Source organism: Mucor mucedo (assembly GCF_025094135.1).
Source record: "Mucor mucedo strain NRRL 3635 chromosome Unknown EV154scaffold_99, whole genome shotgun sequence".
In the NCBI taxonomy this organism is placed as follows: domain Eukaryota; kingdom Fungi; phylum Mucoromycota; class Mucoromycetes; order Mucorales; family Mucoraceae; genus Mucor; species Mucor mucedo.
The window spans coordinates 115,713-142,174 of record NW_026252383.1 but is presented as its reverse complement, the minus strand read 5'-3'; the positions used below and the strand labels follow the sequence as shown (position 1 = coordinate 142,174).

The window sequence follows — 26,462 nt, the reverse complement described above, 5'->3', positions numbered from 1 at the left end:
GGACAACATTAACTGAAAACAATTCTAACGAGTAGCATTCATTCAAACCAAGATGGGAAACAAAGTATAGATCTATTTCAAAGAGGAACTGTTGACTCATCATTACAACCCAAGAGAGTCGTGCAATATAAAAAGGATCAATTAAATATAAAAAGGATCAATTAAATATAAAAAGGATCAATTATTTTATAGCATCAGAGTTATTTTTAGTCTATTTTTACCCCGAATAAAAATTATTGTATCTCTTTATTTTTATACGTGTCATTTTTAACGAATACCTCACAAGACACTGCGTATTCTTTACCAGATTTAATCTGGCGAATGTTTTGATGTAAAAAGCGTCTGTCGTATATGACGCCTACTTCCACGAATATAATTACTTCTTAACTTATCACTTAATTATATTACATATGCCTATGTATAATAAGAACCCTATTGCGAATATATTTTTATTGGTTCGACACAGTACTAGCTCCCTCATATGTCAAACTGAGATTAGATTTTATAGCCGTTCCTGAATAGGTAGAGTAGCTGCCGAAGCTTCTAGTCTCTGTTAAGGATATCATAGTGGAATGAGAGTATGCGAGTAGTATAGGCGGGATAAAGAGGATTTCTTTAAATAAAATAGAGTTTAGAATTGCGAGTTGTAGGAGCACCACAGCTAGTTTATTCAGAAGCTGAAGTGATAGAAAATAAATGAAATTAATAATATAGATCAAATACTAATAAGCAAAAGATACAAGGATAAAGCATAATTGAAGGATCAATCAGAATGAGAATAGACCTGATTAATATATAAAACTAATAGGTCAAAGTATTGAAATATAAGGATTTTTATTTTCAGTTATCGCTATAGTAAACACAGTTTACATAGTGTATTCAGATGACCACATTCGCGCAACTTATGTTGAGTTTAGGTGCTTTACAGGTAAACATCTAAAAATCCTGTTCACTTTGCTTCAAAAATAATCTCTTTTAAATCATATTCTTCGTTTGTCTAAAAAAAGGTGAGTAAAATATCTTGGAATTCAACTTATTTATTCGCCCAGAAAAAAAACTAACATCATTTAAGTTCAAAATAGAAATAAATGTGGTTGTTACGACTATCTTGGTTCAATTTTGCATGTGCTACCAGCAAGGGTCGGCGCTATATCTGGCTCATGGCATATACTCACCAATATTAATTATAGTCTCTGCGTGTGTTACTTTTAAAAACCAAATTGTAAATTAATAAATTAATAAACTTGGACAGCAAAATTAGATGGTATCCCGCCCCCAAAAAAAAAAAATCGTTACTAGACGAGAAAATAGATAAAATCCAAAACTCTTACTCGTACATTCGAAGAAAACGTTCGTCCTTTTTTTTTTTCTTTCGATTTTTCGAATTCTGGAAATTTCTATGTTTCAAGATGCGAAATACATTTTTGGTAATACAAGTGGGATGCAAATCCCCCCAAACATGACATAATTTTTGCTCTCACTGCAAATGTTTGTATTTTATCCCAGGCTAAGCAATATTCATACAACGATTGGTCCGGGCAGCGATAGGGCCGAATAACTGAGTACAAATGTAAATGACGGAACTCCTAGCGTCGGTTTTTTGTTCCTCCGTGTATATGCTGGTATAAAAGGCCATATTTTTTTTTCGATTCTTATTTTTCTCATTTAGTGAATTTATTCAGAACTCTTACATTAACTTACCTTCATAAAATTTAAAAAAAAATGGATTATTTAAACACACTTGTTACCAACAATGCACCTATTCATAATGCTGTAAAACTCATCAAGCAGCTTCCTGTCACTCACAAATTGACAGACATGTATAGACGTTCCTCAAAGAACGAACTCATGTTTATAGGTGCTGCTACATTTTTAACCTTGTACAATCTTTCTGCATACATTAAGGCTAAACGTCAAAGATTAAACTTACCTCCCACGATTCCTTTTGCTCTTCCTATCGTCGGCCATTCTTTATATTTGATGTATACTCCGTCCAGATTCCTCGACTGGTGTAACGAAAAATACGGAGAAGTATACAACCTTAATGTCCTTGGTAAGATCATCACGGTTGCAAGCGGAAAATCAGCAGAAGAAGCTTTGGTTGCAGATCAGTCTGATTTATCTTTGGATCATGGTGTTGTAAGAGGTAAAAACAAACATATATATTTTACATTGTGAATCAGGATCATTGTACCAACGATTTAATTTTTACTTAGATCTTCTTCATCTCGATTATGTCTTTGACGAACCCACAATGGATATTGGAATGGTTGTCAATCCTTCTGTTGCCAAGATCGCTATTCCCAACTCAAAAATGCCCATGTATGTAAAGGATATTCAACAGGGAGTGCTTAACGCTTGTGATGCGTTATTGAACGAAAATCCCACCTTGATCAAACGTCCTAGTCCATTCTTTCAAAATTTCGTTGCTTACATGAGTGTTCCTTCTTTAATCGGTACCGAATTCGCTTTGAATACTGAGGTTATTGAATCATTTGCGCAGTTCACCGGCGATGTGATTAGTAATGTCGGTCTGTTCTTGGTGACACCCACCTTTTTGCACAAACTCGTATTGCCTTATGTTCAATCTTCTCAAAAGCACATCGATGTTATGGTGAAATATGTTGCACCTGTTGTTCGTGAACGTCGTGAGAAGATGAGACTGGCTGAAGCTGCTGGTCAAGAACATGGTTTAGTTGAGAACTTTTTGCAAGGTCTTATTGAATTTGTAAAGACGGATAAAGATGGTGTTCAGTCCCATTTGAGTCCAGAACAGATTTCACAATCAGTCCTGTTGATCGCTTTTGCCTCTGTACATACCACCTCCATGAACTTGAGTTTCTGTATCTATTGGTTGCTTGCTCGTCCCGATCTGATGGAAAGATTACAGTCCGAAATTCAAACTGTTCTTCCTGGTGATGGTCCTGTCACCCCCGAAGCACTTTCAAAGATGAAGTTCTTGAATAACTTTATGCGCGAAGTACTTCGTCAAGGTGCCGATAAAATCGCCAATGGTAAAAAAGCAATGTATGATTTTACTTTTTCCAATGGGTATCAAGTACCCAAGGGACGTATCATCGAGTCTTCTCTCCGTCAATTGAACTTTGGTGACAATTCTACTAGATGTAAAATTGATGAAATGGATCCTGATATGTCTCACAATAAAATAAGTACCACTCCAGGTAGAGATTTCGCTTCCTTCGGTATGGGTAAACATTTATGTCCAGGTAAGAAAATATAAACCAAGCTTTTATGGATCATACTCCTAACCAAAATTCCTCTTTTTTTTTTGTCAATTCAGGCCGTTTCTTTGCTGTCCAAGAAATTCAAATGACTTTAGTTTACCTTCTTAAAAACTATGATATCAAGACCGCTAATGGAAAGCGTCCCGTACCTGTTCAAAGCGTTGGTGGTGTTATGGCTACCAATTGTGAAGATCCTTTAATTTTTACACGTAAAAATTAATATAGTGCAACTCTAGAAAAATTTACCCGCTCCAACATACACATGTATATAATAAATTAAATTTATACTTCACTATTGTACAATTTATAACATTCTTGATTGATATATTCTTATGGTAAACATTGTTTTATAAAGCGACACTGCGATCTTGGGTTTGGTAGAACATAAAGGAAGTCTAGGTAGAGGTATCGCGATGATGGATGGGGCAGCAGTTAAATTTACATGTACCAGTATTGCTGCTAGAAATTCTGACACTGTAATACGGCCGATATGATAGCAAGATTTTAATACAGATATGTGAAGAACAAAAGGTTTTTTTTTTTCAAATAAACAATGAGATTTTATTTAAAAAAATACAAGTGGGCAAATTTCTTTCAAAGTGCTTGAAGTTTGATAAATATCATAACATCAAGCAATTTTAACAAAAGAAGCTGAACACTTTATTGGGCACTCAAGATATCGGAATCACCGGCATCAGTGATGGAGAGAACACTGGTACGGAAAAGCTTACCACAAGCGGTACCAAGATCGATGTTGTTACCGTTGTAGTGGTGAACACCAGTCTTGGACAACATGGCGTAGTACTCGATCTCGGACTTACGGAGAGGAGGACAGTTACCAGCAATGATGATCAACTTGGCTATAAGGGCATTGTTAGTAAAATGTTTGGGGGACGATCTCTGCCCAAGGTGGCAAGATTAAAAAAGAAATGACTACTTCTTTTTGGGCTCCTGCCCCCCGAGGTTTTTTTTTATGTAGTCTTTTGTTCACTTACCCTTTCCTTGACGGACAGTCTTCAAGGTAGTCTTGTAACCAAGAGTATACTTGCCAGACTTGGTGACGAGTTGGAGACGAGAGTTGATGGACTCGGCGTTCTTCTTGGACTTGACAGTAGGGGCCATTTTAATCTACGGTGCATATTAGTTGAACTGTTCATGCCTCATTTCTATTTTCATTCTACTTTACAAGTTGGGGATACGAAAGAGGAGGATTTCTTATTGTTAGCCTTGTTTGTCTATAAAACAATTTTTTTTTTTTACACACCCAACTTCCATTGGCTGATATTTTTAAGCCACCTTATTCGCGTCTTTTTTTCCCCCCCGCTCAGACTTGGCACTTTTGTTTTACATGTCAGATAAGTCTTAATTTAGTGATAGATGAAGCCCTGAGTGAAACCGGGAAGTCTTTTATCACATAGAATTTCAATTATTGAGCACGTACTTATTTGGCTTTGGCAGAAAGTGATATCTTGTTATGATTTGATGGTATTCTTGCTTCGAAAATTTTACGTCAATACCAGACTAGTGTGCCTATCACCATTCATCTCTTGAGTTGTTCCGATAGCATTGACTCCGTCACTTTTTATTTAGTCTGTGGTGATATATACCGGCTGATATGGAGCGAGAAAGAGGAGGAATATCTATCCAAATAGTATGTGTACTTTGACTGACAGAGAAATTACGAGCGCTTCTTGTCTCTCAGTTTTCTGGTGTATACCTTACATAAACCGGTTCTGCGTGGTGTTTGGTTTTCAAAACGGTAACTATCTTTGAATATATTTATTTGTTTTTTGAGGTTTGAGTAAGTTTCTGGTATATGTATTTCTGATTGATAGCTATACTACAAGAACAGGTCTAGATACTGCTTGCATTGTTTTTCTTGACCATGTACAAAAAAAAAAAATCCGAATACATTCATCATCCTGATAATGTCTCCAAAGTGTTCCAATACAACTATAAAAAAAAGGACATGCTATATTCATAGATTGCAGGCTTTTTATTTTAAATTTTATAATTTTTTTGCAGAAGAGAGAAAAAAAAAAAAGATCTACTCGATTTGCATATCATCGGTCTTGTCAGCTTTATCGGTCTTTTCAGCAGCAGAGTTAGCAGTTTCAAGTTCCAATTCCTTCACTTCCTTTTCCTCAGAGGACTCCAAAGCAGTTTCGCTCTTGAGGTTATCAATCTTGTTGTCGATCAAGTTGTGAAGGGCGATGACGGAACGAATCATACTTGACAAGTAAATTAATAATAATTGATCGTTTGTCTTTGTGCTGAATGAATTGACCATCTCATGATTTTCCAAGTTGGGGAGCAAGTTGAACATATCCTGAAGGTTGTAAATGATTTGATGATTCACGGGTAATTTACCACTAACGACTTTTTGAAGATAATCACGAATTTCCTCAAGACGGCCTTGTAATCCACCAAGTGATCCTAATTGAGAGGTGATACGAGTAGATAATGTTCCAACTGCATTGTCCTTGATATCTCTCAATAAATGTTCAACACCAATTTCTTCTGCCTCTTCTGCAACAATCTCTGATGGAACATGCATAAACGTCTTTGTTGTGGTAGTACCATCCTACATACATTTTTATAATCATTCAGTCCTCCCACTCCTAAAAAAATCACTAGTCATACAAGTCTACTTACGTCCTTGATCTCTTCAATAGCAAAATAGGCGTCAGTGGGTATCTCAGCATCATTAGGCTTGACATCGATAATGACAAGTACGGGGTTGGGTGTGTATCTCTTGAAGAGCTCGTTGATTTCTAAATCTGAAGAACGAAGCTTGGGTCCACTATGATACCAACCAATCAACTTTTCCTTTGCTAAGCAACAAATATAAAAGGTTAAATAAAAATAAGCCTAGATAGATGGGCACCTGTATTTTACCATTGACTTTCTTAAACATATCGTTCATGGCTTCAACATAATTGTGATCTAAGAACCATACTGAAGGATCCTTTTCATCTTCCTCGAATGGGACTGTAAAGGCGAAAGATAAACAATAAGTATTGAATGGGTGTTTGTGTGTGTGGTAAACTCCTGTATACCTGCAAAACTGTTTGAAACATTGACTGTCTTGCCCTTATTTTGACCAAGCAAAACACCGATGACACGCTTCTTTGTATCCTTAGCAACACGGTTATAGTGATCTGTTGCTGAAAGTAAGACAAGAGGATGAACGTGAGCTGTGATGGAAGGCTGTACTGTTGTGGTAGAAGGCATAATACTTTTTTTTTTTTAGATTTTTTTGCTTAAAAAGAAAAAAGAAAGTAACAAATGGGGCCTTTTCCACTCAAAGTACGCGTAATTTGTGTCGGACATTCACAATTTATGTTTGTGACATCATCGCTGGTGGGATTTTAATTGTTTCCCTTTTGATTTTTTTTTTTTTTTTTCATTTTACATTTTATTACTGCAAACTACCCTTTTTTTTTATATATATATTACTGACCCTCGAGAATGTCCCAGTACCAGTACAATTATATTATCAAGGTAAAAGAATAGACCTTTTACTACAGCTCAACCCTTATTAAATGCAACCCACCACGTTACGCTCTCCTTCTTTTTTTTTTCCTTCTGTCTCTATGGTTGTGTAGTATATCATTATTGGTGACACTGGTAAATAATATCATGGCATATTTGTGTGGTTAAAAAAAAAAAAAAAAAAAAAAAAAATGCTAACAGTCTTACTATGACTATGGAATATCAGGTGTTGGAAAGGTAGAATAAACCCGAGACATGTCTTGCTTTACAATCTCGGAATTAACACAACTCACCCCCAATTTTTTTCTTGTTATGAATAGTCGTGCATCTTGTTACAATTCACAGACAAGAGATTTATGCCAGCTCATGACCTAACTATTGGGTAAGGATAAACTAGTTTTTTTTCTTATGGGGAGCACAAAAAAGGGGGAGTCAAAAAAAAAAGTTACATGTGTTTTAAACATAAATAATAGTGTTGGTTTTGGTACCCGTTTCGTTACAGTCGATGGGCAACAAATAAAGTTACAAATCTGGGATACCGTAAGTTAATTTTTTCATTTTTTTCTTGTGTTCCTTGTGTCATGACTCTTTTTTTATTTTGTATATTCTAGGCTGGACAAGAGTCATTTAGATCTATTACAAGAAGTTATTATAGAGGTGCTGCTGGTGCATTATTAGGTAAATAAATAAACAAACCAAAAAAAAAAAAAATCAGGTACCAGAACTGAAATTTAAAAAAAAAAAAGTTTATGATATCACAAGAAGAGACACTTTTAAAAACCTGCCTGTTTGGTTGGAAGGTAATAAGAATAAGAAAGATGATAGTTTTCGAGACTAATCCTCAGGAATATAGATGTTCGTCAGCACGCAAACCCTAATACAGTTATTATGCTAATTGGTAATAAAGTCGACTTAGAAAAGAATAGAGAGGTATCAAGAGAAGAAGCAGAGAAATTTGCTATGGAGAATAACTTGTTCTTTTTGGAAACATCAGCAAAATTGTCTGATAATGTAGAGAAGGCCTTCACTAAAACTGCAGAGGAAATTAAACAAAAGATACAGGATGGTGTCATCGATATGAATAGCGAAACAAACGGTATAAAATTAGCTCCTCAAGGTGCCTCTTCTTTACCTTCTGCCAATGCGGCTTCCAGCAGTGGTGGCTGCTGTTAAAGTACATATATATTTTGAAAAAAAAAGAAAAGAATCTATTGATATCTACACATATTTTTTTTTGTCTGTTTAAATTATAATAAACATTTTACCCTTTCCTCTCTTTTATTAATGTTCACCTTTATTGTTACACAAATGCACATCATCATGTTCATATGAGTGAATATACATTTTATTGTTTTCTATGAATTTGGCCTGTACAGATCAGTGTATTTAGGTAACGTTACACCATTCGGTGGAGTACATATTTGATTTACCAAAAGCCGATCGAGACGTGATATTGCTTCGCCAGACAATTGCGTTGTCGGGTCAGGCGGTGAATAGGACGGAGGTGGCACCTGTAGTAATGTGGTGACAGTACCACTCGAATGTGTCTGCACAATGGTCGTAACCACTACTTGTGGACGACATGCTGTTGTCGTTATTGCATTCTCCACCATTCTTTCCGTCCGTTCTTCTCGTATCCTTCTTCTTCTTTTTAGTCCAGCAGAGAAGCAAAACATCACAATCACCAGCACCAGTAGAGAAAATATCACTTCAATCGCTATTAATGCTTTATTGTCTCCATTGCTATAACTAGTCACATTGGCGTCGTATGTATTTGTAGTTGCATCAAATCCAGGTGATGGGTCAACTGGATCAGGTAAAGGAGAATCGATGCTGGGAAGAATAGCCATTGATATTAACAAAAAGAAAAGAATAAAGAAACAACATTAAAAAAAAAAAAACTGTATTTTATACGATTTGACCACATGTTTCAAGCCCAAACAAATAAAAAGACCGCCTTTTCTATCTTGCCCTCTCTCTCTCTCTCTCTTTCTCGCCTTATTATAAACAGTAAAGAATAATGCCGCATATCATACTAGACGATGATGGAGAAGATACTCAAACGTATAGCACTAATGTGTCAGATATACTTGACCATACGCACCATTACCCATACACTGCGCCATCCATCAGTTCCTCAGCATCCGATTCGATATCATCCACACCACCACAACAAGCTTCAACTGTGGCTAAAACCAGAGAAGAGGTCATGAAAGAAATACAAAATACCATTGAACAAATGGTTACTTGTATTGCATTAGGTGAACCCATTCGGCTCGTTTTAAACCGTCGAAAGGGCAATAACAACAGGTAAAAAAAAAAAAAAAAAGAGTGGTCGTTTACAGATATAGGATTAAAAGTAATTTTAAAAAGTGGCGATACGCAGAATGATGACATGAGTGAGAATAAAAAAACAAGAACGTTATCTCTTACATCTGGAGATTCTGCAAAGGCGTTTGGTAAGAAACGATGTTTTAGATGTTAAAAAATACAACCCATTGACACATCATGATCACCTCCCAATAATAGCACGCTATCTATCAGTACTGCAAATGATTTATGAAGCCATTGCATATAAAATTATGGTTACAAAAAGAGACATGTTTTATAGAAACGTATCTCTATTTGGAACCCAAACCGTTCTGGATTCGGTAAGGTGTTTTTTTTATTTCTAGACAACATTTCAGGTGTTATTCATACTCTATAAATTTAGATTGTGGACGATATTTCCTGTCATTACAATGTGCCAAGATCTTCTTTAAATGTGGCAAGTGCTCTTTTTGGGAAGCTGCATAAATAATGATGTTTATATTTGTTTACATAAATCATAGAGTGCTGCCTCAAAGGGATTAATTTATGGTCCGATTATCATCAAACTCAAAAACAACAAAAGACTGGATTGCATGAGTACTCCTACAGACCAAGATGGATGTCATGACGAGCAGGTAAAATTGTGCATGCGTCATTCCTCTCAATGTTCTGATGTAATCTATTATCGCAGGGCATATTAATTCCACCCATAAGTCAAGTAACTCAAGTACAATGCATGGCAAAGTGTATGATTGTCATCGAAAAAGAAGTAATTTTTTTTTGTGCATCAGTACGAGCCTCGCATATGACTAAAAAAATCGAAACCTTATGTTTTATAGGCTACATTTCGGTATCTTGTATCTGCTGGATTTTGCCAATCGTTACCAGAAAGTTGTATTCTAATTACAGCAAGTATCACAGTGCGCAGTCAACGGACAGAAAAGGAGTTTCCTTATTTTCTCACCATGACCGATTGTAGGGAAAAGGTTATCCAGATTTATCTACAAGACAATTCGTCAAGTACTTTTCGATTCATTATAGCAAATTACCTATATTTGCATTGATGGATAATGATCCTCATGGTCTTGATATTTATGCCACTTATAAATGGGGTGCAAAAGTAGGTACACACGATTACACAAAAAAAAACAAATAAGATTACTTAGCCATTCTTCTTTTATTTATTTATTTTTCTAAAAAGGCATTTGCTTTTGATGTTTTTAATTTAGCAGTCAATGAGATTGAATTAATTGGGTTAACTTGTCAAGATAGAAAGGATTTTAACATAGGTACAGAGTGCTATATCCCAATGACCGAGCGAGATAAAGCCAAATTGTCAAGTATGGTTCGTACCTGTAGTTTAGATGAAACACCGGGTCTATCTCAGCTTCGTGACCGAGGCTGGAGCAAAGAGATCGAAAAGCAGCTTGCTTCGAAAGGACATCAGAGCTACATGTACGTTTTGTGTGTGAGTGTATTCACAGTCTGATTAAACCCTATTTTTTATTGTAGTAACGAAGTGAATAAGTTGATTCGATCTGATTATAAGCTTGAACTACAAGCATTAAATAATAATGGTCCCTTTGGATTAACAAATTATCTTAGCACAAAGCTTGCAAATTGTAAATTATGAATATAAAGGTTGATTTTTGATGCACGTAGTATTTGCACGTAGTGCTTCTTCTTTTGCACGTAGTGATTCGTTTGCCGATACGAATTGGCATAAAAATTGTCCCTATTCTTTCTTTTTAATGATTGGAGACTGCATCAGAAAAATAACCGATGACAGGGAAGACAAAGGTGCTATTCTCAAGATAGGAGTCTATTCTCCTTGGTGAGAAGTGTCGAATAGGGACACTAATTAGAATAAAACCTGTTGAAAAAAACCCAAAAGTTTCTAAAGTACGTACACAAAATGTCTCTGAACCAATCATTACAATTCAATAAACGAATAAAATAAAGTAAACGTACAGATCCTATACGAGTGAGGACAAGGAAGTACTTTTTATTTTAAAAATAAAATCGAAGCATTCGCAGTGCAGCCATCAGATTAAAGCTTCTATTTTTAACCGCTCAAAACTAGTCTGAGAAAGAAGAGGCGACCATTTCTGGCCGAGTGAGACACTGCAGACAAACAGAGAGTAGATTGAGTGGGTAAAAAGCATATACCGGGAAAGGAATAGATATATCACCTATGAGTAAAGCCAGAAATTTCTCAGCATTGAGAGTCATTTTGATCAAAAGCCTTGGAAGGAGATTAACACACCTGTACAATAAAGAAAAGATGCCATTAATATGTCGAGTGCTGGGTGTCCGAAGAGCTGTTAATAATCAGTCGTAACTGGTAAAGCCAGAGTGAAACGCGACTTGTTTTAATGAGATACCATAAAACCAGTTGATCGAATCGAAGGATGCAGGCTGATCTTGGTCAACGGTAGCAACCAGCAACCGTGTTGACGAGGAGAACACATAAAACCACCAATACTGATCCTAGGAAACATGTAGTGTTAATAAACTTATTTATAATGGATTTGATCTTGGCAAAGAAGGACAGTGACTCGTAAAACATGCCATAATTCAGAAAGAATTAAAGAAATTGTGAATTGTGACACGACCCACGAATGACAAATTGTTCAAGCACACAACTTGAAAAAAGTATAAATTGTAAAGCCCGATAAAACCAATCTCTTTGACATCGCACACATTAAAATTTCCCTTTTTCTGGTTTTATCATAAATAAACAAAAAAAAAATGGCAGATTCGTAAGTTTGTTGTTCAAATATAGTAACAAGGCATAATGACATTCTTTTTCTCTTATCGATAGACAGCGCATGATTCTCGATCCTGGTAAATAACTACATCATCTTTTAAAACGCGAGAAAGAGATAGGCAAAAACGAAAAATTAACCCTTTCCAATGAATGTAGCCATTCGTGATTGGGTTCTGATACCCATCATGATTGTCATGGTGTTAGTGGGTGTACTTCGTCATCACATCACTATGCTCATCACAAGTGCACCCAAAACACCTCAATTAAAAGCTATTCGAGAGTCGTAAGTTGGGGCATAAGCGATAAAAGAAGAAGAAGAAAAGAAAGAATCTCATCTTTATATGAAATGTAGTAAAGCCTTGTTACGTGGTATGCGTTTGAGAACGTTAGGTAATAGTATTCCTCAGCATGCTTTTGCCAGTCGTAAAGCATATTTGGCCGATGCGTTTGAAAAAGGAAAGTATATCAAGAACCCCGAAGCCAATAAAGAGACCAGCACACCTGTGAACCCCATGACCGATCCCGATATGATGGAAGGCATGATGGACGGCATGAAGAAACAATTAATGAACATGGTACCTCAAATGGTCATTATGGGTTGGATCAATTTCTTTTTCCAAGGCTTCATTGTCAGTAAGTAATTTATAATCGTCTAAAGAAACCAACATGGGGAACTCACACGTTCATAAAAAAAAGTCAAGCTTCCTTTCCCTTTGACACCTCGTTTCAAGCAAATGTTGCAAAGTGGTGTGGATACTCGTGATATGGATGTTACTTGGGTTTCTTCTCTTTCATGGTATTTCCTCAATTTGTTTGGTCTCGGTAGTGTCTTTTCTTTAATCTTGGGTGATAACAATGGTAACAAAAAAAGGGAATTTGTATGGCTAATACATCTCTGTAAAAAGAAAGCTAACCAGTAATTTTTATAGCGGCTGGTGTGGATATGACTGCCATGAGTTCCATGCCTGGTATGATGCCTGGTGCTGGTCAACCCGGTCAAGCTCCCGATTTCAACAAACTCTTTTTGGCCGAAAAGGAAAATATCATGATTACACCTCATGTTTGGGATTTGGAGGATGTCGAAGAAAGATTATTAAAAAAGTATGGAAAGACCGTGACAAAGAAAATTGAGCAAAAGAAGACCTCTCACACGACACCTAATAATGTGCGTGATAAAATCAAGCAAAAGAGTAGTGGTGGATCCAACAAGCGTCGTTAAATAATAAACATCATAATTTTTTATTCTATTTATTTTAAGCTTTGGATCTAGCCAAGCCGATACGAGCATTTCCAAAATCAAATACAGAATAAAAACTTCTTAGAAAAGTATCACCTAAAATAATCAATGGTGTATTGGCTTGAGCAATACCAGAGTAACACATTTGAACATCCCCCGAGCTTGGTGAGGTTTTAGCACGTACGAAATCACGGAGTGGGATAGGAAATTCCTCTTGACCTAGTTGAAAGACAATGGTTTCTTCGGTGGTTTGTTCACCAAAGGAACAAGGTATACGCCAACCGTACATGGGACTGTATTCGGCACCAGGGATCTTTGCATGAATTTCCTTGGCGATATAGGCCGGGACAATAATAAGTGTGGTACCCGTATCCACAATAGCAGGCAAAGTCTTGTTCAAGATGGGATTTCCGTCAACCATGACATTGGTAAGATCCACTTGCCAATATTTTTTAATAGTCACAGGAACATACTTAAGCTCGCCTTCAAAATGATCCGCATTCATATCGCCAAACAACTAACATTTACATATACAATAAGCTATCTTCGTTTTAAACACACACACACACAAGACACTTACAATTTCACCTTTGCCACCATCCCGATAATGACCTAAATGAAAACTAACGATGGGGGCAGGAATGGTACCAGACCAATGCAAGTCCTCTACAATCGAGTTATTAATACCAGTGAAAGCCAAGGGAGGGAAACCTAGACCAAAGATACCATCGAGGAACCTGTCTGTAGCAAATTGTGCGGTTTCTTTCGAGACCAAACCAATCAATTGACCAGGTTGGCTGATATTTCCTAAATGTACTGTATCTCGTGCAGTGTTGCCAATCACACTCGAACCGTCGCCATAATGAAGTGCCCAGGTTTTATTCGCACCTGATTCGTATGTGGAGGATAGAGTCGAGTCATAACGACGATGAGATCCACAAGAATTGCCACATGCCATGGAAGGTATCCATATATCGGAGCTACCTGTATCAAAATCCATATTGAATTTTTGTGGTGGTGTACCGATATGAATATACCCAAGATACTAATTAAAAATATAAGATTTTTTTTTTTTACAAATATTTGTTTATACAAATTTGTTACCTCAATGTCAACATAGGCACTTGAAAGTTCAATGGAAGCGCCACCGCCAGCGGATCTGACTCTTGCATTGATTTTTTCATCATTGATATTATATTTTGCCAAAGCTCTTTTCACACGTTCTGGCGTGTTCATGGGTCGACTTTGGGTACTCTCTAAACCGACACTTTTTGAAAAAAAAAACAGGTGTGTTAGTTTGTTATAGAAAAAAAAAAAAAAATTGATCGACTATTTTACTTTAAGGGTTCGGTAAGGACTGGTTTTAAAAGACAGAGCACAAGTGCAGAAGATAGAAAAAGTCCAAATGAATTCACCATTGTTTATTTAAAAGTATAATAATAAATAATTAAGTCCCAAACAAATAGTTTTTTTATATATAAAGATTTTTTATTCTTCCTAGATGATTACATTTTTATTATCACCGAATCTACAAACCATGAGCAACTCTTCCTAAACCCCCCTCCGAGTATCTTTTTCTCTTTGATAAAGTGTTTATGAATACAAATAAAATGAGATAAATTAAGCTAGGAGTTATATGATGTTGTCGATTGTCTTCTTCTACCCTCTCTTTCGGTTCTTCTCTAATTTTTTTTTAAAACTCCACCTACATGATTCATCATCCGGGCCGTGTTTCCATTATCGGAGCAGGTACGCTGGGTGGCACCATTGCCTATAGTTTAATGATGGCGAAGATAGCGCAAGAAATCCTTCTTGTGGACCTTAGCATTAATATAGTTCAAGGCCAAGTACTTGATTTATCCGAAGCAGCTGCCAACACAGGTGTAGTGATTCGTGCTGGTACGTTTAAAGAAGCAGGCCAATCGTCTGTTATTATTGTCACAGCCGACGCTCAATCTCTTTCGAATGAATCACGATCGGAATGGCTAATGCGTAGTCGACGTTTATTTCTCAGTATTGCTTCTTCTTTATCACCTGTTCCCAAGGATACCTTAATTGTGATTACCAGTGACCCTGTGGATCTCTACGTGCAATTTTTTCAAAGTTATTTTCCGCATGTCCCCACTGACCGTATATTTGGCATTGGTACGACCATGGCGACCGAAAGATTTCGTACGTGGATTGGAGATATGACTGATTGTCAGGACTGTATCACTGATGCTTATTGTATTGGAACTCAAAAGACCCCCATTGTTGTTTGGAATCATGCGAAATTTAAATCCAACTCAATTTCAACCTTACCACTTTTGGTGGCAGAACGAGCACGCTTAGAAACCATCGTATCTGAGCATCGATCGAATCTGATTCGAGAGAGAAAGGGGAGGGCTTGGTATGGTACTGCAGCTGTGATGACTCGCTTAACCAAGGCTTTGTTGTGCCCTGATCTACCCTCGGTGATATGGGTGTTGTCTGTGCATGTACCTCGTTTGGATAGTTGTATCTCTTGGCCTGTTATCCTTGGTACGACAGGTATTCAGAGTTTAGTTCAATTACCGTTAGATGAAATTGAGAGTGCCAAAGTAATGAAAGTGGTGGAATCCAATATGATGGATTTTCAAACGAGCATGGGTCGAACTTAAAAAAAAGACAAAAACAACTCCCTTTTATATATATTTATATACTTTTTTTTATTCTACTTCTTAAATAACTTGTTTAATCGACCTTTAAAATGACCATGCACGCGAGCAGAAGCAGAAGGACGAGGAGAGATGGGTACAAATAAAGGGTCTTCTCGATCAAAATAGGAATTTAACTGAAGAGAAGCAGCTCTCTTTGTGGGAGTACTTGATCGTTTACTCATATTATCATCCATATAATGATGAAGGGAAGACTTCTTCATCTTTTGTACAGCTTTTTGAAACTTGCTTTTAAAAAGTTGGCCAGGACTAGATAAAGAAGGTTTGTTACAAGGCGCTACAGGTGTTACTTCATCTTGTTGGGGGAATATTAATAGATCATCTTGGATATTTATAGAAAAGTTTTCATCTTGTTCATTTTCTACCATCAATACTGCAGCTACATTATCCGATTCTCGCTTTGTGAGAGATGCTGAATAAAGGGGTGGGAAATGATGATTGAGTTTTTCATGTGTGGTTGAAAAAAGATCCGTAGCAGCTTGACGTTGTTGGTCATATTCAATTTCTTGATTGATGGCAGGCCAATCAATATGAGACGGGTTAGGACTTTGAATATGATGGTGATCATCTTCGATAAAGTTGAAATGTGTGTCCAATCTTGGTAATGTGGTAGGACAAGAAGGAAATTTCATCAGGTTTTCGAAATCAATGGAAGAGTTGGACATGGGTTCATCATCATCGTCCAATAAGAACAAGGAAACATTGCTACTACTGGGCATACACTCCTCATCACTACTACTACTACTGCTACTGCTGCTGCTACTAATACTACTACTTTCATCTCCTAATTTATTTACATGATTGGTTGTGGCTTCAATCAACTTGATATCTTTATTACCAGGTGTGATGGTAGCTGTACTGGGAGAAGGATCAATCATGATGGGTTGAATCATGATATAACCAAGAACAAACCCGACCAGCAGGATTGCAGGTGTCTTTGCAATGATAAAGACACAGACAAAAGGAATAAGGTGATTTGGTACATATATTGTAGTGGATCTTTGCGTGATGCTTTGTATAAGCGACATTTTTTCTTTATTTTTTTTTTTTTCCTTTTCAATTTTTATTTATTTATTATATGTACACAAAAGAAGAAAAAAAAAAACAAAGGAAATCATGAGTGAGAATGATGAAGATTGTTTATAATAAAATAAACCGGAAGGCTTATAAGAAGTATTAAAATAAGGGGCCAAGGTAATACAAAAGGGGAAGTGAGAGAGAAAGAGATGTGAGAGCACAGGAATGTCACAGTTTTTTTTAGTATCCCTTACATCTCCACTCCTATATTAATTCAAGAATATACAAGTTTGTTGGCAGAATAGATTTCATTGTTTGATTTATTGTATCCTGTTTGTTTTCAAATAGACAAACATACAAATATATACATCATTACCCAAAAATTAACTTTTGTAAACAATCTTATTTTGTAAGTGTATACATAAAAGAGGACAGGCAGAAAAAGACCCCTTACTTGTAACAACAGCCACATACTTGTGTGCTAACGCAACCACATAGAGTAAACAAAGTAGGGAATAAAACACTGTTTATAATATAAAATGCATTATGTACAATTTGAAAAAAAAAGAAGTAAAACTATATACAGGAAGGAAAAACGAAAACGAAAAAAAAATTATTCATAACCAGAGAGAGATACCATCTTTGGATGGTTCAAATAAACACTTGTCTCATCACTTTTTCTACGGCTTTTGGTGATGGAGGAAATGCTGCGAGGATTTCGATGATGTAATAAAGAAATTTCCTCACTTTTTCTTCGTAACTTTAGTCTCTTCTTTTCATCTACAGCTACCAGCCAGTTTGTACCTGTCGTTGTGGGTTTGAGTGATTGCCTTCTAAGTTTGTTACGAATGTCTTTTCCAAACTTGTCAGGAATTTGTACGGTGCCAGCTGCATTTGTAACATGATGTATGGGACACATGGGACCTAAAGCCACCTCGATTGGCATTAATGTATTACGGAGAATATCCAGGCGCTGTGAGGATAGTTTAAGCCATTCCTTTTTATTTTGGCCACATTGCACCACCAATTCCTTGGATTTCGGAAACAGACTGGCCAATGCTTCAAAGTAAGGTTGCACAATAAAATCAATAAAGCCCACATTAATACTCGACGGATTGGCTTCGCTTGGGTTCATGTTGGGTGAGACTGGTAAACCTAGCCGTAGTTCTTCTTCTCCCTGACGAAAGAATTCAACACAGACCAGACTAGATTGTTGATAAAAGACAGGCCATGGTCGACACGGGTTACTGATATCTGCGGCATGGATCAATATTTTGCACATCATTAATCTTTCTTCTCCACCCAACAACACTTTTTCACCATGTGCAAGGCAAGGTACTTTATCTGTATGAAAATAATTCTCTGCGAAATAATTGAAAGGATTCGGACCCTTCTCCTCTGGAAAGATCGGTAAAAGTGTGCGTTCTTGTTTGGCGATGGAGACGGTGTTTTGAAACGCTTCGCTCACCTGCATTTGTTCCTTGAGGTTATCGATTTTTTCGTGCAAGATAGTGATATTATCCTTTAGAGTGAAGTGACAGACCATGTCTGTAGCTAAAATCATCTTTATTGTGAAGACTTTGGCTTCTTCCTCTGTCAGAGGTACACCGGCACTTTCACTGGAAGACTCAATATGGCGAAATAAATGGTGCTTGTCAATGAGTTCCAAGGTTAATGCCGAAGAATGGCACTCGAGTACAGACAAGTTATGATACTTTTTAGCTCGTTCGGTTTTGCATGCTACTTCAAACTGGTTGTTTTTACCGGGCTGTATATAAAATAGAAAGGTTAGCAAAATGTAAGAAAAGGAAAGAAAAAAAAAACGTGCGTCATTTTGTGTAATACAGAAAAAAATTAAAAAAATAAAAAAAATAACGTACATGGCCGATATCATGACACAAGGCAGCAATCATGATGAGAGCCAAATCTATTTTGGTAATGTATTGGGACATATCGTATTGCACCATCATGTGATTAAGAACCATGGCTACATCTACGGCATGATAGAAGGAATGATACGGGTTATCATTATAACCCTTTTCGATGTCGATCAAGAAATCCAAAAAATCCGATATTGTGATACCTAGCGCTTGACAAATACCGAGTCGTTTAAATACGCCAGCAATGAATCCATATACTTCTCCTCTGCTTTTATTTAATAGTGAATACTCTAATGAATGCTGTTCATGCGGTGCTTCTGCTACTTTTCTCATGATCTATTATGATAATTTTTAATAAATTCATTTATGTTCTGCACACACACCCTTTATTTTAATTTTTTTTACCCGTTCAATAAGGAAAAGATCTTCGGCTGATAAGGTATTATGTCTTAGAATAATCATTTTTAAACGTTACACACATTTATAAATGGGATGATAAAAATATATAGAAAAAAGCTACAATAAGTTGCGATAGGAAGAAAAAAGAACAAAAAAAAAAAAAAAAAAAAGTCGGGCGGGGCCAACAACAAGTCTGGGGAGAAAAAAAAAAAGTCTTAAATATGCATTTGGTTGGTTCATATAAGCCAATAGAAATTCCCATTTTTTTCCCTTTTTTACTTCCTTATTTTGGATTCATGTTTGAGTTTCCATGGTAAATGTATCTTGTGATAATCGTAACAGACATGTTACCCTTTCGTCATGTCATAATCGATTTTGTGTTGTGTGAAACCAGCAAAAAAAAACTCGGCTCCTTTTTTTTTAAGGAGGAGCGGACCGGACTTTATCACAGTCACACTCTTGACAATTACGTAATTTTTTAGAGAACAGCACTTCCACAATGATATCATATGTGCGGAGATTAATAAATAGGGTCTCTCTTGAATTAAAATTGTGAAATGAACTTGTTTATTCGACACACTGTAACAGAAGGTACAATAGTTTTAATATAAGAAGCAGATAAAACAAACTCTCTTTATTACGGCTTTCGTAAAAAAATCAATAGTGTAACACGCACACACACACGCACACACTTACGCACACACAAGACTAAATTATGATCCTCGTGCCAAAGCACAACAGATGTGAAATAAAAATAAATTAAGATGTATATAGTTAGGATCCAGCTTCATGTTACTATTAAAACACTTTCAAAAAAACTACATATTGTGTGTGCGTCAATAGTTCTCATTGAAAATTATGAGATGTAAAACAAATGAAATAGGGGGTTTATAAATGACTCTCACTATAGTGATCTTGAATAGGACACCACATATGACTTGTAGCATATTCCGCCAATCCCTCTTAAGGGATACCCTTAAGATTTCTTGTCAACATCCTTCTCTAACCCGAATAATAACAGAAGCAGCTACAATAGTAGTTACCTGTCGAATACGTATCAAGGAAGGATACAAATAATCTTGATCCAATTATTCTGCCGTTAAAGAATCTGCCAGAGCTTTAGAGCATTTATACATCATACCATCCGAGATCCAACTGAGTTTGGCAATAATGACACCGAGATCAAGACCGGGAATATATAAACATGTTGCTATCTTGACTGGCAAACACGCACTTGACCCTGAGCAATGATATAGCTAGGGAAAGCAAAAATAACCCGGCTGTCAATACCTTCCATAGCTTCGGCAAATGTACATTCTACTTATGTATAAGGGTTTTTAAGGGGGGTGATACAATTGGTTGTTTGTTATATATGGCAAGATGCTCGAGTATGAGTCTTGTCAAATGTACCTCGGGTAGAAGAATGGCCGGATAAGCAAGTTAGTAAAATCTTATAAGTATACTTCTTCCTAGGTATGATAAATATTTAACCTGCACAATGGTTGAATGTAGTCGATAATGTCAATAAGAGTCTTGTACTGTTGAACTTCGTTATCATTACGATTATAACACACCTTGTGATTGGCCAAAGTATCACGGGTAACGACACCTTTAGAATTGACAATCCAAAAGACACGCTATGCTTCTTCTTCAGACATTTCAAATTCATCATCCTTTTGTACTTTATCGATGGCGTTGATGATACAGTACCGGTGCTAATTGGCTTAGAGCATCCGCAGCGGTTCACTAAAAGTAGTCACTACATTAAATTAGTGCTTATTTTTAGTGAAGTGTGTCCGCAGCGGTTGCATGAAAATATCACTAAAAGAGTTGATGTCAGATGAAATGTCGGGGAAGTCACTGGAAGTAGTGCGAACACTTTATTAAAAATTAATTTTTCGTTCTTTTCTTTTCGTTTCTTTTTCTAAACTTTTCAGACCAAATGAACACCCAAACTGCCATTTCCATTCGTAGCCCCTCTCCAATTGCAATGGAGAACGAGATTCAAGATGATGGTCATCATGAAAACGTCCAAAATGACAAGAATACCGGAGATGCCCAAGCTATTCAGAATGATATGCGTCCTTCGGTAGCACCTGTTAAAGAGGTCAGAAAAAATTTCTCTAAGGCCGAGGACCTGCAGATCTGTCGATCATATATCGCCTATTGCATTGATCCAATTTCTGGTACAGAAAAAAAGGGCAAAGTGTTTTGGGATGATATCGGCCAACACTTCAATGAATCATTGAGTGAGGATGACTTTGTATGTCATAGAACACCCGACAGTATCAAGACTAGATGGCTGAATCACATTCAGCCTAAGACATTGAAATTCTCTGGATATATGCGAAGCACTTACCAAGAAAGCCAGTGGTTCAAACTATGCTTACGACGTGAGTGCAATATAACAAAACATGTATCTAATTATGTTAATTAAACGCAAAATTTAAGGTATCATTGGCAAGTAAACTTTATAGACAAGCACACCGCAATGAAACATTTGTTTTCATGGAGTGCTATAAATATTTGAGTGCTTTTGACAAGTGGAATCCTGAACCCACAAAGCGGATCAATAAGGCATCCTTGGAGAACTCCAGCAGCAGCAGCAGCAGCGAGCGTCCTGAGAGAAGAAAAAGAGCAAAAGTCTCTAAGGCCGCTTCTTCAGTTTCTGCCGGTAATCAAGACGAATTCAAATGCTTGATGGATGAATTGACGGCAATGCAGAAGAAGTCCGATGAGGCGGCAGAAAAGCGAGCTGAAAGCCTCAGACTTGAGTTCGAAAAGGAAAAAGAATGGAAGTTGATGACAACTGATCCATCAACTATCACGGACCCCCAACGTCGATCATGGGTACAGCAACAGCAGATCGCGATTATGAAAAAGGATAATCCTGAATATGATTTGATTTAATAAATTTTTATATTTATTTAAAATTCTCCTAGCATCATCCATTGATGGTCAACAAGGACCTTTTGAAGTCGGGGATGCATAGGACGATCCATAATGCTCCTCCATTTTTCCAAAAACTGCTCAGGGAGCCCCCCATCTACTTCTCTAAGGGGACTGTACGAGAAAGGGTCAGTTCTCAAATTGCTGATACTGTCCAATTCTTCTTCTTTGTCCCTTTGAATTCAATGATCATATTGTGCAAAATGATACAAGCCATCATGATTTCTTGGATATCGTCTTTATCCCAACCCATTGCTGGTGTAGCGACGATGTTAAAACGTTGCTGAAGTATACCAAATGCACACTCAACATCCTTTCGAACGTTACCGACATTACCGGTAAATTTCTGTCAAAAAAAAAAAAAAAAAATTAAAATGTGCATTAATAATAGTTGCTGTTGATACGAACCGATTCTTTTTCGTTGGATGGATTTCTATGCCCTTTGACAAACGCAGCATATTGAGGGTAAATACCATCAGTGAGGTAATACCCCATATTGTACTGATGGCCATTTATACTAAAATTGACATCAGGCCCTTGACCGTTAGCTATATCTTGGAATAGATAAGAGCGGTCAAGGACGTTGATGTCATTCAAGGACCCAGGAAGACCAAAAAAGGCATGCCAAATCCAGCGGTCCTTGGAAGCGACAGCTTCAAGGATGATCGTAGGGACCTTTTCCTTGCCCTTGTACATCCCATGCCAGCCAGTGGGACAGTTTTTCCACTCCCAATGCATGTAGTCTAAAGAGCCTAGCATACCTCTCTCTGAATTTTCTTTCAGGATTCGTTCCACATCTTCATTCGTAGGTGATCGAAGGTATTCCTCCCCGTACAATCGAATAATGGCCTTGCAAAAATGGCGCAAGGCGTTTCTACCGGTGGACTCGGCCATTCCATATTGATCATCCAACATGTCTGGTGGAACACCGTAAGCAAGTTGGCGAACAGATATAGCCATTTTAAGAAGACCTGAAATGCTTGATCTCCCAGTTGCATCATTCTTCTGCTTAAAATAGTTATCCTTGTTTTCCAAATCACCAAGTATTCTCAAAAACAATTCCTTATCCATTCTAAAACGACGACGAAAATAAGTGTCTGGATAGGTAGGATTCTCGGCGAAGTATTGCTTAGAGTCTTTCGTGCTCCCCTTCTCTGTCCCGGTCAATATGTCTCTTTTTCTCTTCGACAACCTGTTCTGTCTTTCTCTTTTTAAATGCTTGCAATAAAAATTTTTTATTGCGATCTAATTGCAATTGTCTTTGCTTTTCTTCATCCTCAAGGAATTGTGCCATCATGTTATGCTTATTCATGTTTACAAAAGTTAAAGAAAAAAATCAATGTAATTATTTTTTGACCGCTGCGGACTCATTAAAAAAAGGGACTACATTTTTAGCCCGACCGGAAAATGACCCATTTATTCAGTGAAAATTTTAGTGAACCGCTGCGGATGCTCTGAAGAGAATAAACCTTTATAGACTGTAAATGGCTGGGATCGGACTGTAAATGGCTGGGATCGGACTGTAAATGGCTGGGATCGGACTGTAAATGGCTGGGCTACAGTGTATTAAGAGTGCACCACTATAAATAAAAGGTCCACGTGACACTTCTCACTGATCCATAGTCTCCTACTGGATTTATGAAACTGAAATTGCCAATGATATTTTTAAAGATGGTCTTTGCTTCCAGAATCAGCTTGAAATGGTCGTCCTTTACTTTAGTTACAGTGGCAGCTTTACCGACTTCGATGTTGGATACATCAATGAATAAACTTTTATGGTAAAAGCCAATACGATAATCGAGCTTATAATTATCCATTTTGGTTTCCCCACTGAAAAATTAAAGAATGTTATTCTTCAGTCCAGCATAACACTTTAAATTTATTTACCTTCTGATTTTTATATCTATTCTGTCTGAAAAGAGTAATTCCAGAAGTCGGGCATAGATCTTGTGGTCAAAGTCCTTTTCACTTAAGAGCCTTTGTTCTTCAATGTCAAAAATATGGCTATTGATTTGGTAAGCTTCAATCCTAATAATGATAGGTGAAATTGTTATACTTTTAGATACTTTTTATGATTAAGGTAGCATACATTTGCACACTTACAAATGGGACAGTATCTTTTAGAAAAACAAGTCATCAGAAGAAGCATTTATTTGATAGTCGAGAGTTTTGCGATATTGGGTATTGATGTGATCCGACTAAAAAAAATTAGTATGCGCTACAATAGTCTGCACTATCATACTTTGGTTATCTTACATTTTTAAATACTTTTGAAATTGCCTTCTTAAAATCATCTTTCATTTCATAAGAAGCTCTTAAGACGTCTACCCCTTGACTATCGTTCCAAACAATGACATGTGATTGTCCTGATGGGCCTGTATTACTGAAATCTACTATTCCTTCTTTATCAATTCTATAAAGATGGTTATGATAAGTATTTATACTCAAGAAGAATATCAAATGCAAACATACGAAGATGACAACTTTTTGTCTTTGGTGCTCTTAACATTGGTAAAAAAAAAAAGTAAACTAGTTAGTGCTGCCGAAATAAAGTCGAGAAATATCAATAAAAACCTTTTTCCGTTCAGGTGCCTTGCTACTCTTCTCCTCCCCTTTTCGTTTCAAGATTGATATTTCGTTGGTTTGTCGCTGTGTGGTGAGCCAATAATCATCTATCATAGACGTGACCAGACACTAATCATTTACAACTAAAACTACCTGGAAGTTGTCATTTAAGAGCTCTTCAGCGATAAAGTCTTGCAGCTCCTTGTCAAGCATTTTACTTACTTAGTTGATGATGGATTCCTTAAACTTCTGTTCAGCATTTTCCCTAGACTTGAAACCAAATTACATATAAAAGGCTTTGATACATATATATGGAAGGTGTTCTTTCAAATGTTTTTGTTATGTTCTATGGTCAGATGGTAATTAGTTCATGTTTCCTAATTTTCTCAATGGTTTGTGTTCTTACGTTAAATCATTTTTTAGTTAGCGTAAACGTATTTCTTATGGAATGACAATAAAAAGGCAGAAAATAAGCTTGGGAGACTCTTGGTAGATATAAAAGCTGTATTGAAGTCCTTGTCTTTGGTGAGAAATATAAACAAGAAAGAAAAAAATTTTTTAACAACTTTTATTGTGGCTGTGAACCTTAAAATGATGACGCAGTTTTTTTTTTAACATGTATTTCTTAAGTTTTCAAAGTCCGTGAATGATGCTAAAAAGGGAAGAACCACGCCTCAACCACCAAAGATTCCCAAAAGCATCCAAATTATTGGTGAGTGATCTTTTCTCATACAGGCCAGTACTACAGTGTCTACATTGGAAAAATCCCGCCACGTTTGACAATCAATGGGGTAACTCGCCCAGAATGATAACCATCGTCTTGCAAATGGTTCGATTCAACTTACTCCCTTCTTTCAGCCATTATGTCAACCATCACAATCAGATCAAACAAATAATTCAGCGGTATATTTCTATCCTTGGGTACAGACACTGATTATCGCGGACAAACCAATTTCAAGTACTTACCCTCAACGGAACAAGAAATATAGAGAGGCAATACTACAGCAACATAAGTCACAGCTACAATACAGCCTATCACGTATACCGGCAAAGAAATGTTTCCTCTTTTGGAACCTGGCACTAGTGGCAGTACAACAAAATGTTATATACCGACTATTGACTCGTTCCATCCCTTCTCGTCGATATATGCATCAAATTTTCCCAGAGAAATTTAATTCCGCCCAATGCCAGATCTGTTTGTCTTCGATTGAATCATCAAAACACATGCTTTTTTACTGCCCCTCGAAGGCTAACATTTGGAAAACTATCATATCCGAATTTCTTTGGCCTACGACCAACATATCAAATATAATCGCTGCAACTTTCACTTTGAACTTCCAACCCATCGCATACTGCCAAAAACCAGGTTTAACAGTACAGAATGTTATCCTCTGCACCTTGGCCAACATTTGGAAATCTCACTTCCGTAGTAGCTTCAACTCTACACCTTTTCTCTGGCCTGTAGTTGTGCAACAGATTCGTGCACACCTCTCATCCTTTCAAGCTGAAGGCTCCCTCCAAAACCTGTTATAAAAAGAATATGCAACAACACAACATGTGCCATTAATCAACCTTTATTTTTTCTCAGTTTACACTGTTCACAATGCTCACAAAGTATAGTCCTAATATTCTCTCATAACTTTTAATTTGCGCCCGCCTCTTGAATTAGAATTATTATTCTTTTTTTACACGGAGCAATAAATAAACAATTTAAAAAAAAAAAAAAAATGAACTTGTTTAATCGACACACTGTAACAGAAGGCTAATTATACGTTTTGAGTGTGAGCTCATTCATTTAGTCTAAATTTAATTTTGTTTTGGGTTTTGATTATTATGAGATAAAATAAATAATATAATAAGTTTGGGAAAATGTTGAGAATTGGGGAAGTAAATTATAAA

At 36.7% G+C, this 26,462-nt stretch overlaps 12 protein-coding genes across 12 annotated transcripts; 6 read left to right on the top strand and 6 right to left on the bottom strand.

The window, feature by feature from the left end:
• Positions 1 to 1,676: 1,676 nt before the first annotated feature.
• EV154DRAFT_520038 (cytochrome P450) lies at positions 1,677 to 3,552 on the top strand. Its single transcript, XM_051602783.1, has 3 exons — positions 1,677 to 2,146; positions 2,217 to 3,227; positions 3,302 to 3,552. The coding sequence occupies exons 1-3, from the start codon at positions 1,723 to 1,725 to the stop codon at positions 3,463 to 3,465; spliced, it is 1,599 nt and encodes a 532-aa protein (XP_051454205.1). The 5' UTR covers positions 1,677 to 1,722; the 3' UTR covers positions 3,466 to 3,552.
• Positions 3,553 to 3,777: 225 nt separating this feature from the next.
• On the bottom strand, positions 3,778 to 6,546 carry EV154DRAFT_545211 (maintenance of mitochondrial structure and function-domain-containing protein). Its single transcript, XM_051604642.1, has 6 exons — positions 6,305 to 6,546; positions 6,144 to 6,236; positions 5,901 to 6,079; positions 5,380 to 5,829; positions 4,241 to 4,373; positions 3,778 to 4,105 (listed from the first exon to the last, which is right to left on the bottom strand). The coding sequence occupies exons 1-6, from the start codon at positions 6,477 to 6,479 to the stop codon at positions 3,906 to 3,908; spliced, it is 1,230 nt and encodes a 409-aa protein (XP_051454204.1). The 5' UTR covers positions 6,480 to 6,546; the 3' UTR covers positions 3,778 to 3,905.
• A 132-nt stretch (positions 6,547 to 6,678) lies between these two features.
• Positions 6,679 to 8,020, top strand: EV154DRAFT_520033 (ras family-domain-containing protein). Its single transcript, XM_051602782.1, has 8 exons — positions 6,679 to 6,749; positions 6,854 to 6,875; positions 6,967 to 6,977; positions 7,061 to 7,122; positions 7,214 to 7,280; positions 7,352 to 7,418; positions 7,487 to 7,540; positions 7,594 to 8,020. Exons 1-8 carry the CDS (start codon positions 6,717 to 6,719, stop codon positions 7,911 to 7,913), a joined length of 636 nt encoding a protein of 211 aa, XP_051454203.1. The 5' UTR covers positions 6,679 to 6,716; the 3' UTR covers positions 7,914 to 8,020.
• EV154DRAFT_520027 (uncharacterized protein) lies at positions 8,021 to 8,596 on the bottom strand. The gene has a single exon (XM_051602781.1). It carries the CDS (start codon positions 8,588 to 8,590, stop codon positions 8,096 to 8,098), a length of 495 nt encoding a protein of 164 aa, XP_051454202.1. The 5' UTR covers positions 8,591 to 8,596; the 3' UTR covers positions 8,021 to 8,095.
• A 32-nt stretch (positions 8,597 to 8,628) lies between these two features.
• EV154DRAFT_520023 (Spo11/DNA topoisomerase VI subunit A) lies at positions 8,629 to 10,926 on the top strand. Its single transcript, XM_051602780.1, has 10 exons — positions 8,629 to 9,050; positions 9,114 to 9,199; positions 9,270 to 9,391; positions 9,454 to 9,507; positions 9,572 to 9,685; positions 9,742 to 9,819; positions 9,890 to 9,958; positions 10,030 to 10,170; positions 10,252 to 10,505; positions 10,563 to 10,926. The coding sequence occupies exons 1-10, from the start codon at positions 8,761 to 8,763 to the stop codon at positions 10,681 to 10,683; spliced, it is 1,329 nt and encodes a 442-aa protein (XP_051454201.1). The 5' UTR covers positions 8,629 to 8,760; the 3' UTR covers positions 10,684 to 10,926.
• A 764-nt stretch (positions 10,927 to 11,690) lies between these two features.
• Positions 11,691 to 13,157, top strand: EV154DRAFT_520022 (integral membrane protein DUF106-domain-containing protein). Its single transcript, XM_051602779.1, has 6 exons — positions 11,691 to 11,812; positions 11,875 to 11,897; positions 11,977 to 12,103; positions 12,173 to 12,453; positions 12,517 to 12,678; positions 12,750 to 13,157. The coding sequence occupies exons 1-6, from the start codon at positions 11,802 to 11,804 to the stop codon at positions 13,037 to 13,039; spliced, it is 894 nt and encodes a 297-aa protein (XP_051454200.1). The 5' UTR covers positions 11,691 to 11,801; the 3' UTR covers positions 13,040 to 13,157.
• EV154DRAFT_567165 (aspartic peptidase domain-containing protein) lies at positions 13,074 to 14,475 on the bottom strand (the record flags this gene model as incomplete). Its single annotated transcript, XM_051605997.1, has 4 exons — positions 13,074 to 13,574; positions 13,638 to 14,102; positions 14,162 to 14,324; positions 14,396 to 14,475. The coding sequence occupies 4 exons, from the start codon at positions 14,473 to 14,475 to the stop codon at positions 13,074 to 13,076; spliced, it is 1,209 nt and encodes a 402-aa protein (XP_051454199.1).
• A 103-nt stretch (positions 14,476 to 14,578) lies between these two features.
• EV154DRAFT_331250 (uncharacterized protein) lies at positions 14,579 to 15,723 on the top strand. The gene has a single exon (XM_051594996.1). The coding sequence runs from the start codon at positions 14,767 to 14,769 to the stop codon at positions 15,694 to 15,696; it is 930 nt and encodes a 309-aa protein (XP_051454198.1). The 5' UTR covers positions 14,579 to 14,766; the 3' UTR covers positions 15,697 to 15,723.
• A 26-nt stretch (positions 15,724 to 15,749) lies between these two features.
• Positions 15,750 to 16,781, bottom strand: EV154DRAFT_484763 (uncharacterized protein; the record flags this gene model as incomplete). The annotated part of the gene is made up of 1 exon (XM_051598686.1): positions 15,750 to 16,781. The coding sequence occupies one exon, from the start codon at positions 16,779 to 16,781 to the stop codon at positions 15,750 to 15,752; it is 1,032 nt and encodes a 343-aa protein (XP_051454197.1).
• A 498-nt stretch (positions 16,782 to 17,279) lies between these two features.
• Positions 17,280 to 19,219, bottom strand: EV154DRAFT_448933 (uncharacterized protein). Its single transcript, XM_051597171.1, has 3 exons — positions 19,056 to 19,219; positions 18,651 to 18,986; positions 17,280 to 18,538 (listed from the first exon to the last, which is right to left on the bottom strand). Exons 1-3 carry the CDS (start codon positions 19,110 to 19,112, stop codon positions 17,384 to 17,386), a joined length of 1,548 nt encoding a protein of 515 aa, XP_051454196.1. The 5' UTR covers positions 19,113 to 19,219; the 3' UTR covers positions 17,280 to 17,383.
• A 4,255-nt stretch (positions 19,220 to 23,474) lies between these two features.
• Positions 23,475 to 24,776, bottom strand: EV154DRAFT_520011 (uncharacterized protein; the record flags this gene model as incomplete). Its single annotated transcript, XM_051602778.1, has 6 exons — positions 23,475 to 23,828; positions 23,886 to 24,026; positions 24,129 to 24,196; positions 24,255 to 24,411; positions 24,471 to 24,499; positions 24,717 to 24,776. The coding sequence occupies 6 exons, from the start codon at positions 24,774 to 24,776 to the stop codon at positions 23,579 to 23,581; spliced, it is 705 nt and encodes a 234-aa protein (XP_051454195.1). The 3' UTR covers positions 23,475 to 23,578.
• A 128-nt stretch (positions 24,777 to 24,904) lies between these two features.
• On the top strand, positions 24,905 to 26,096 carry EV154DRAFT_554383 (uncharacterized protein; the record flags this gene model as incomplete). Its single annotated transcript, XM_051605188.1, has 5 exons — positions 24,905 to 24,922; positions 25,026 to 25,088; positions 25,194 to 25,275; positions 25,299 to 25,354; positions 25,491 to 26,096. 5 exons carry the CDS (start codon positions 24,905 to 24,907, stop codon positions 26,094 to 26,096), a joined length of 825 nt encoding a protein of 274 aa, XP_051454194.1.
• Between the last annotated feature and the right edge of the window lie 366 nt (positions 26,097 to 26,462).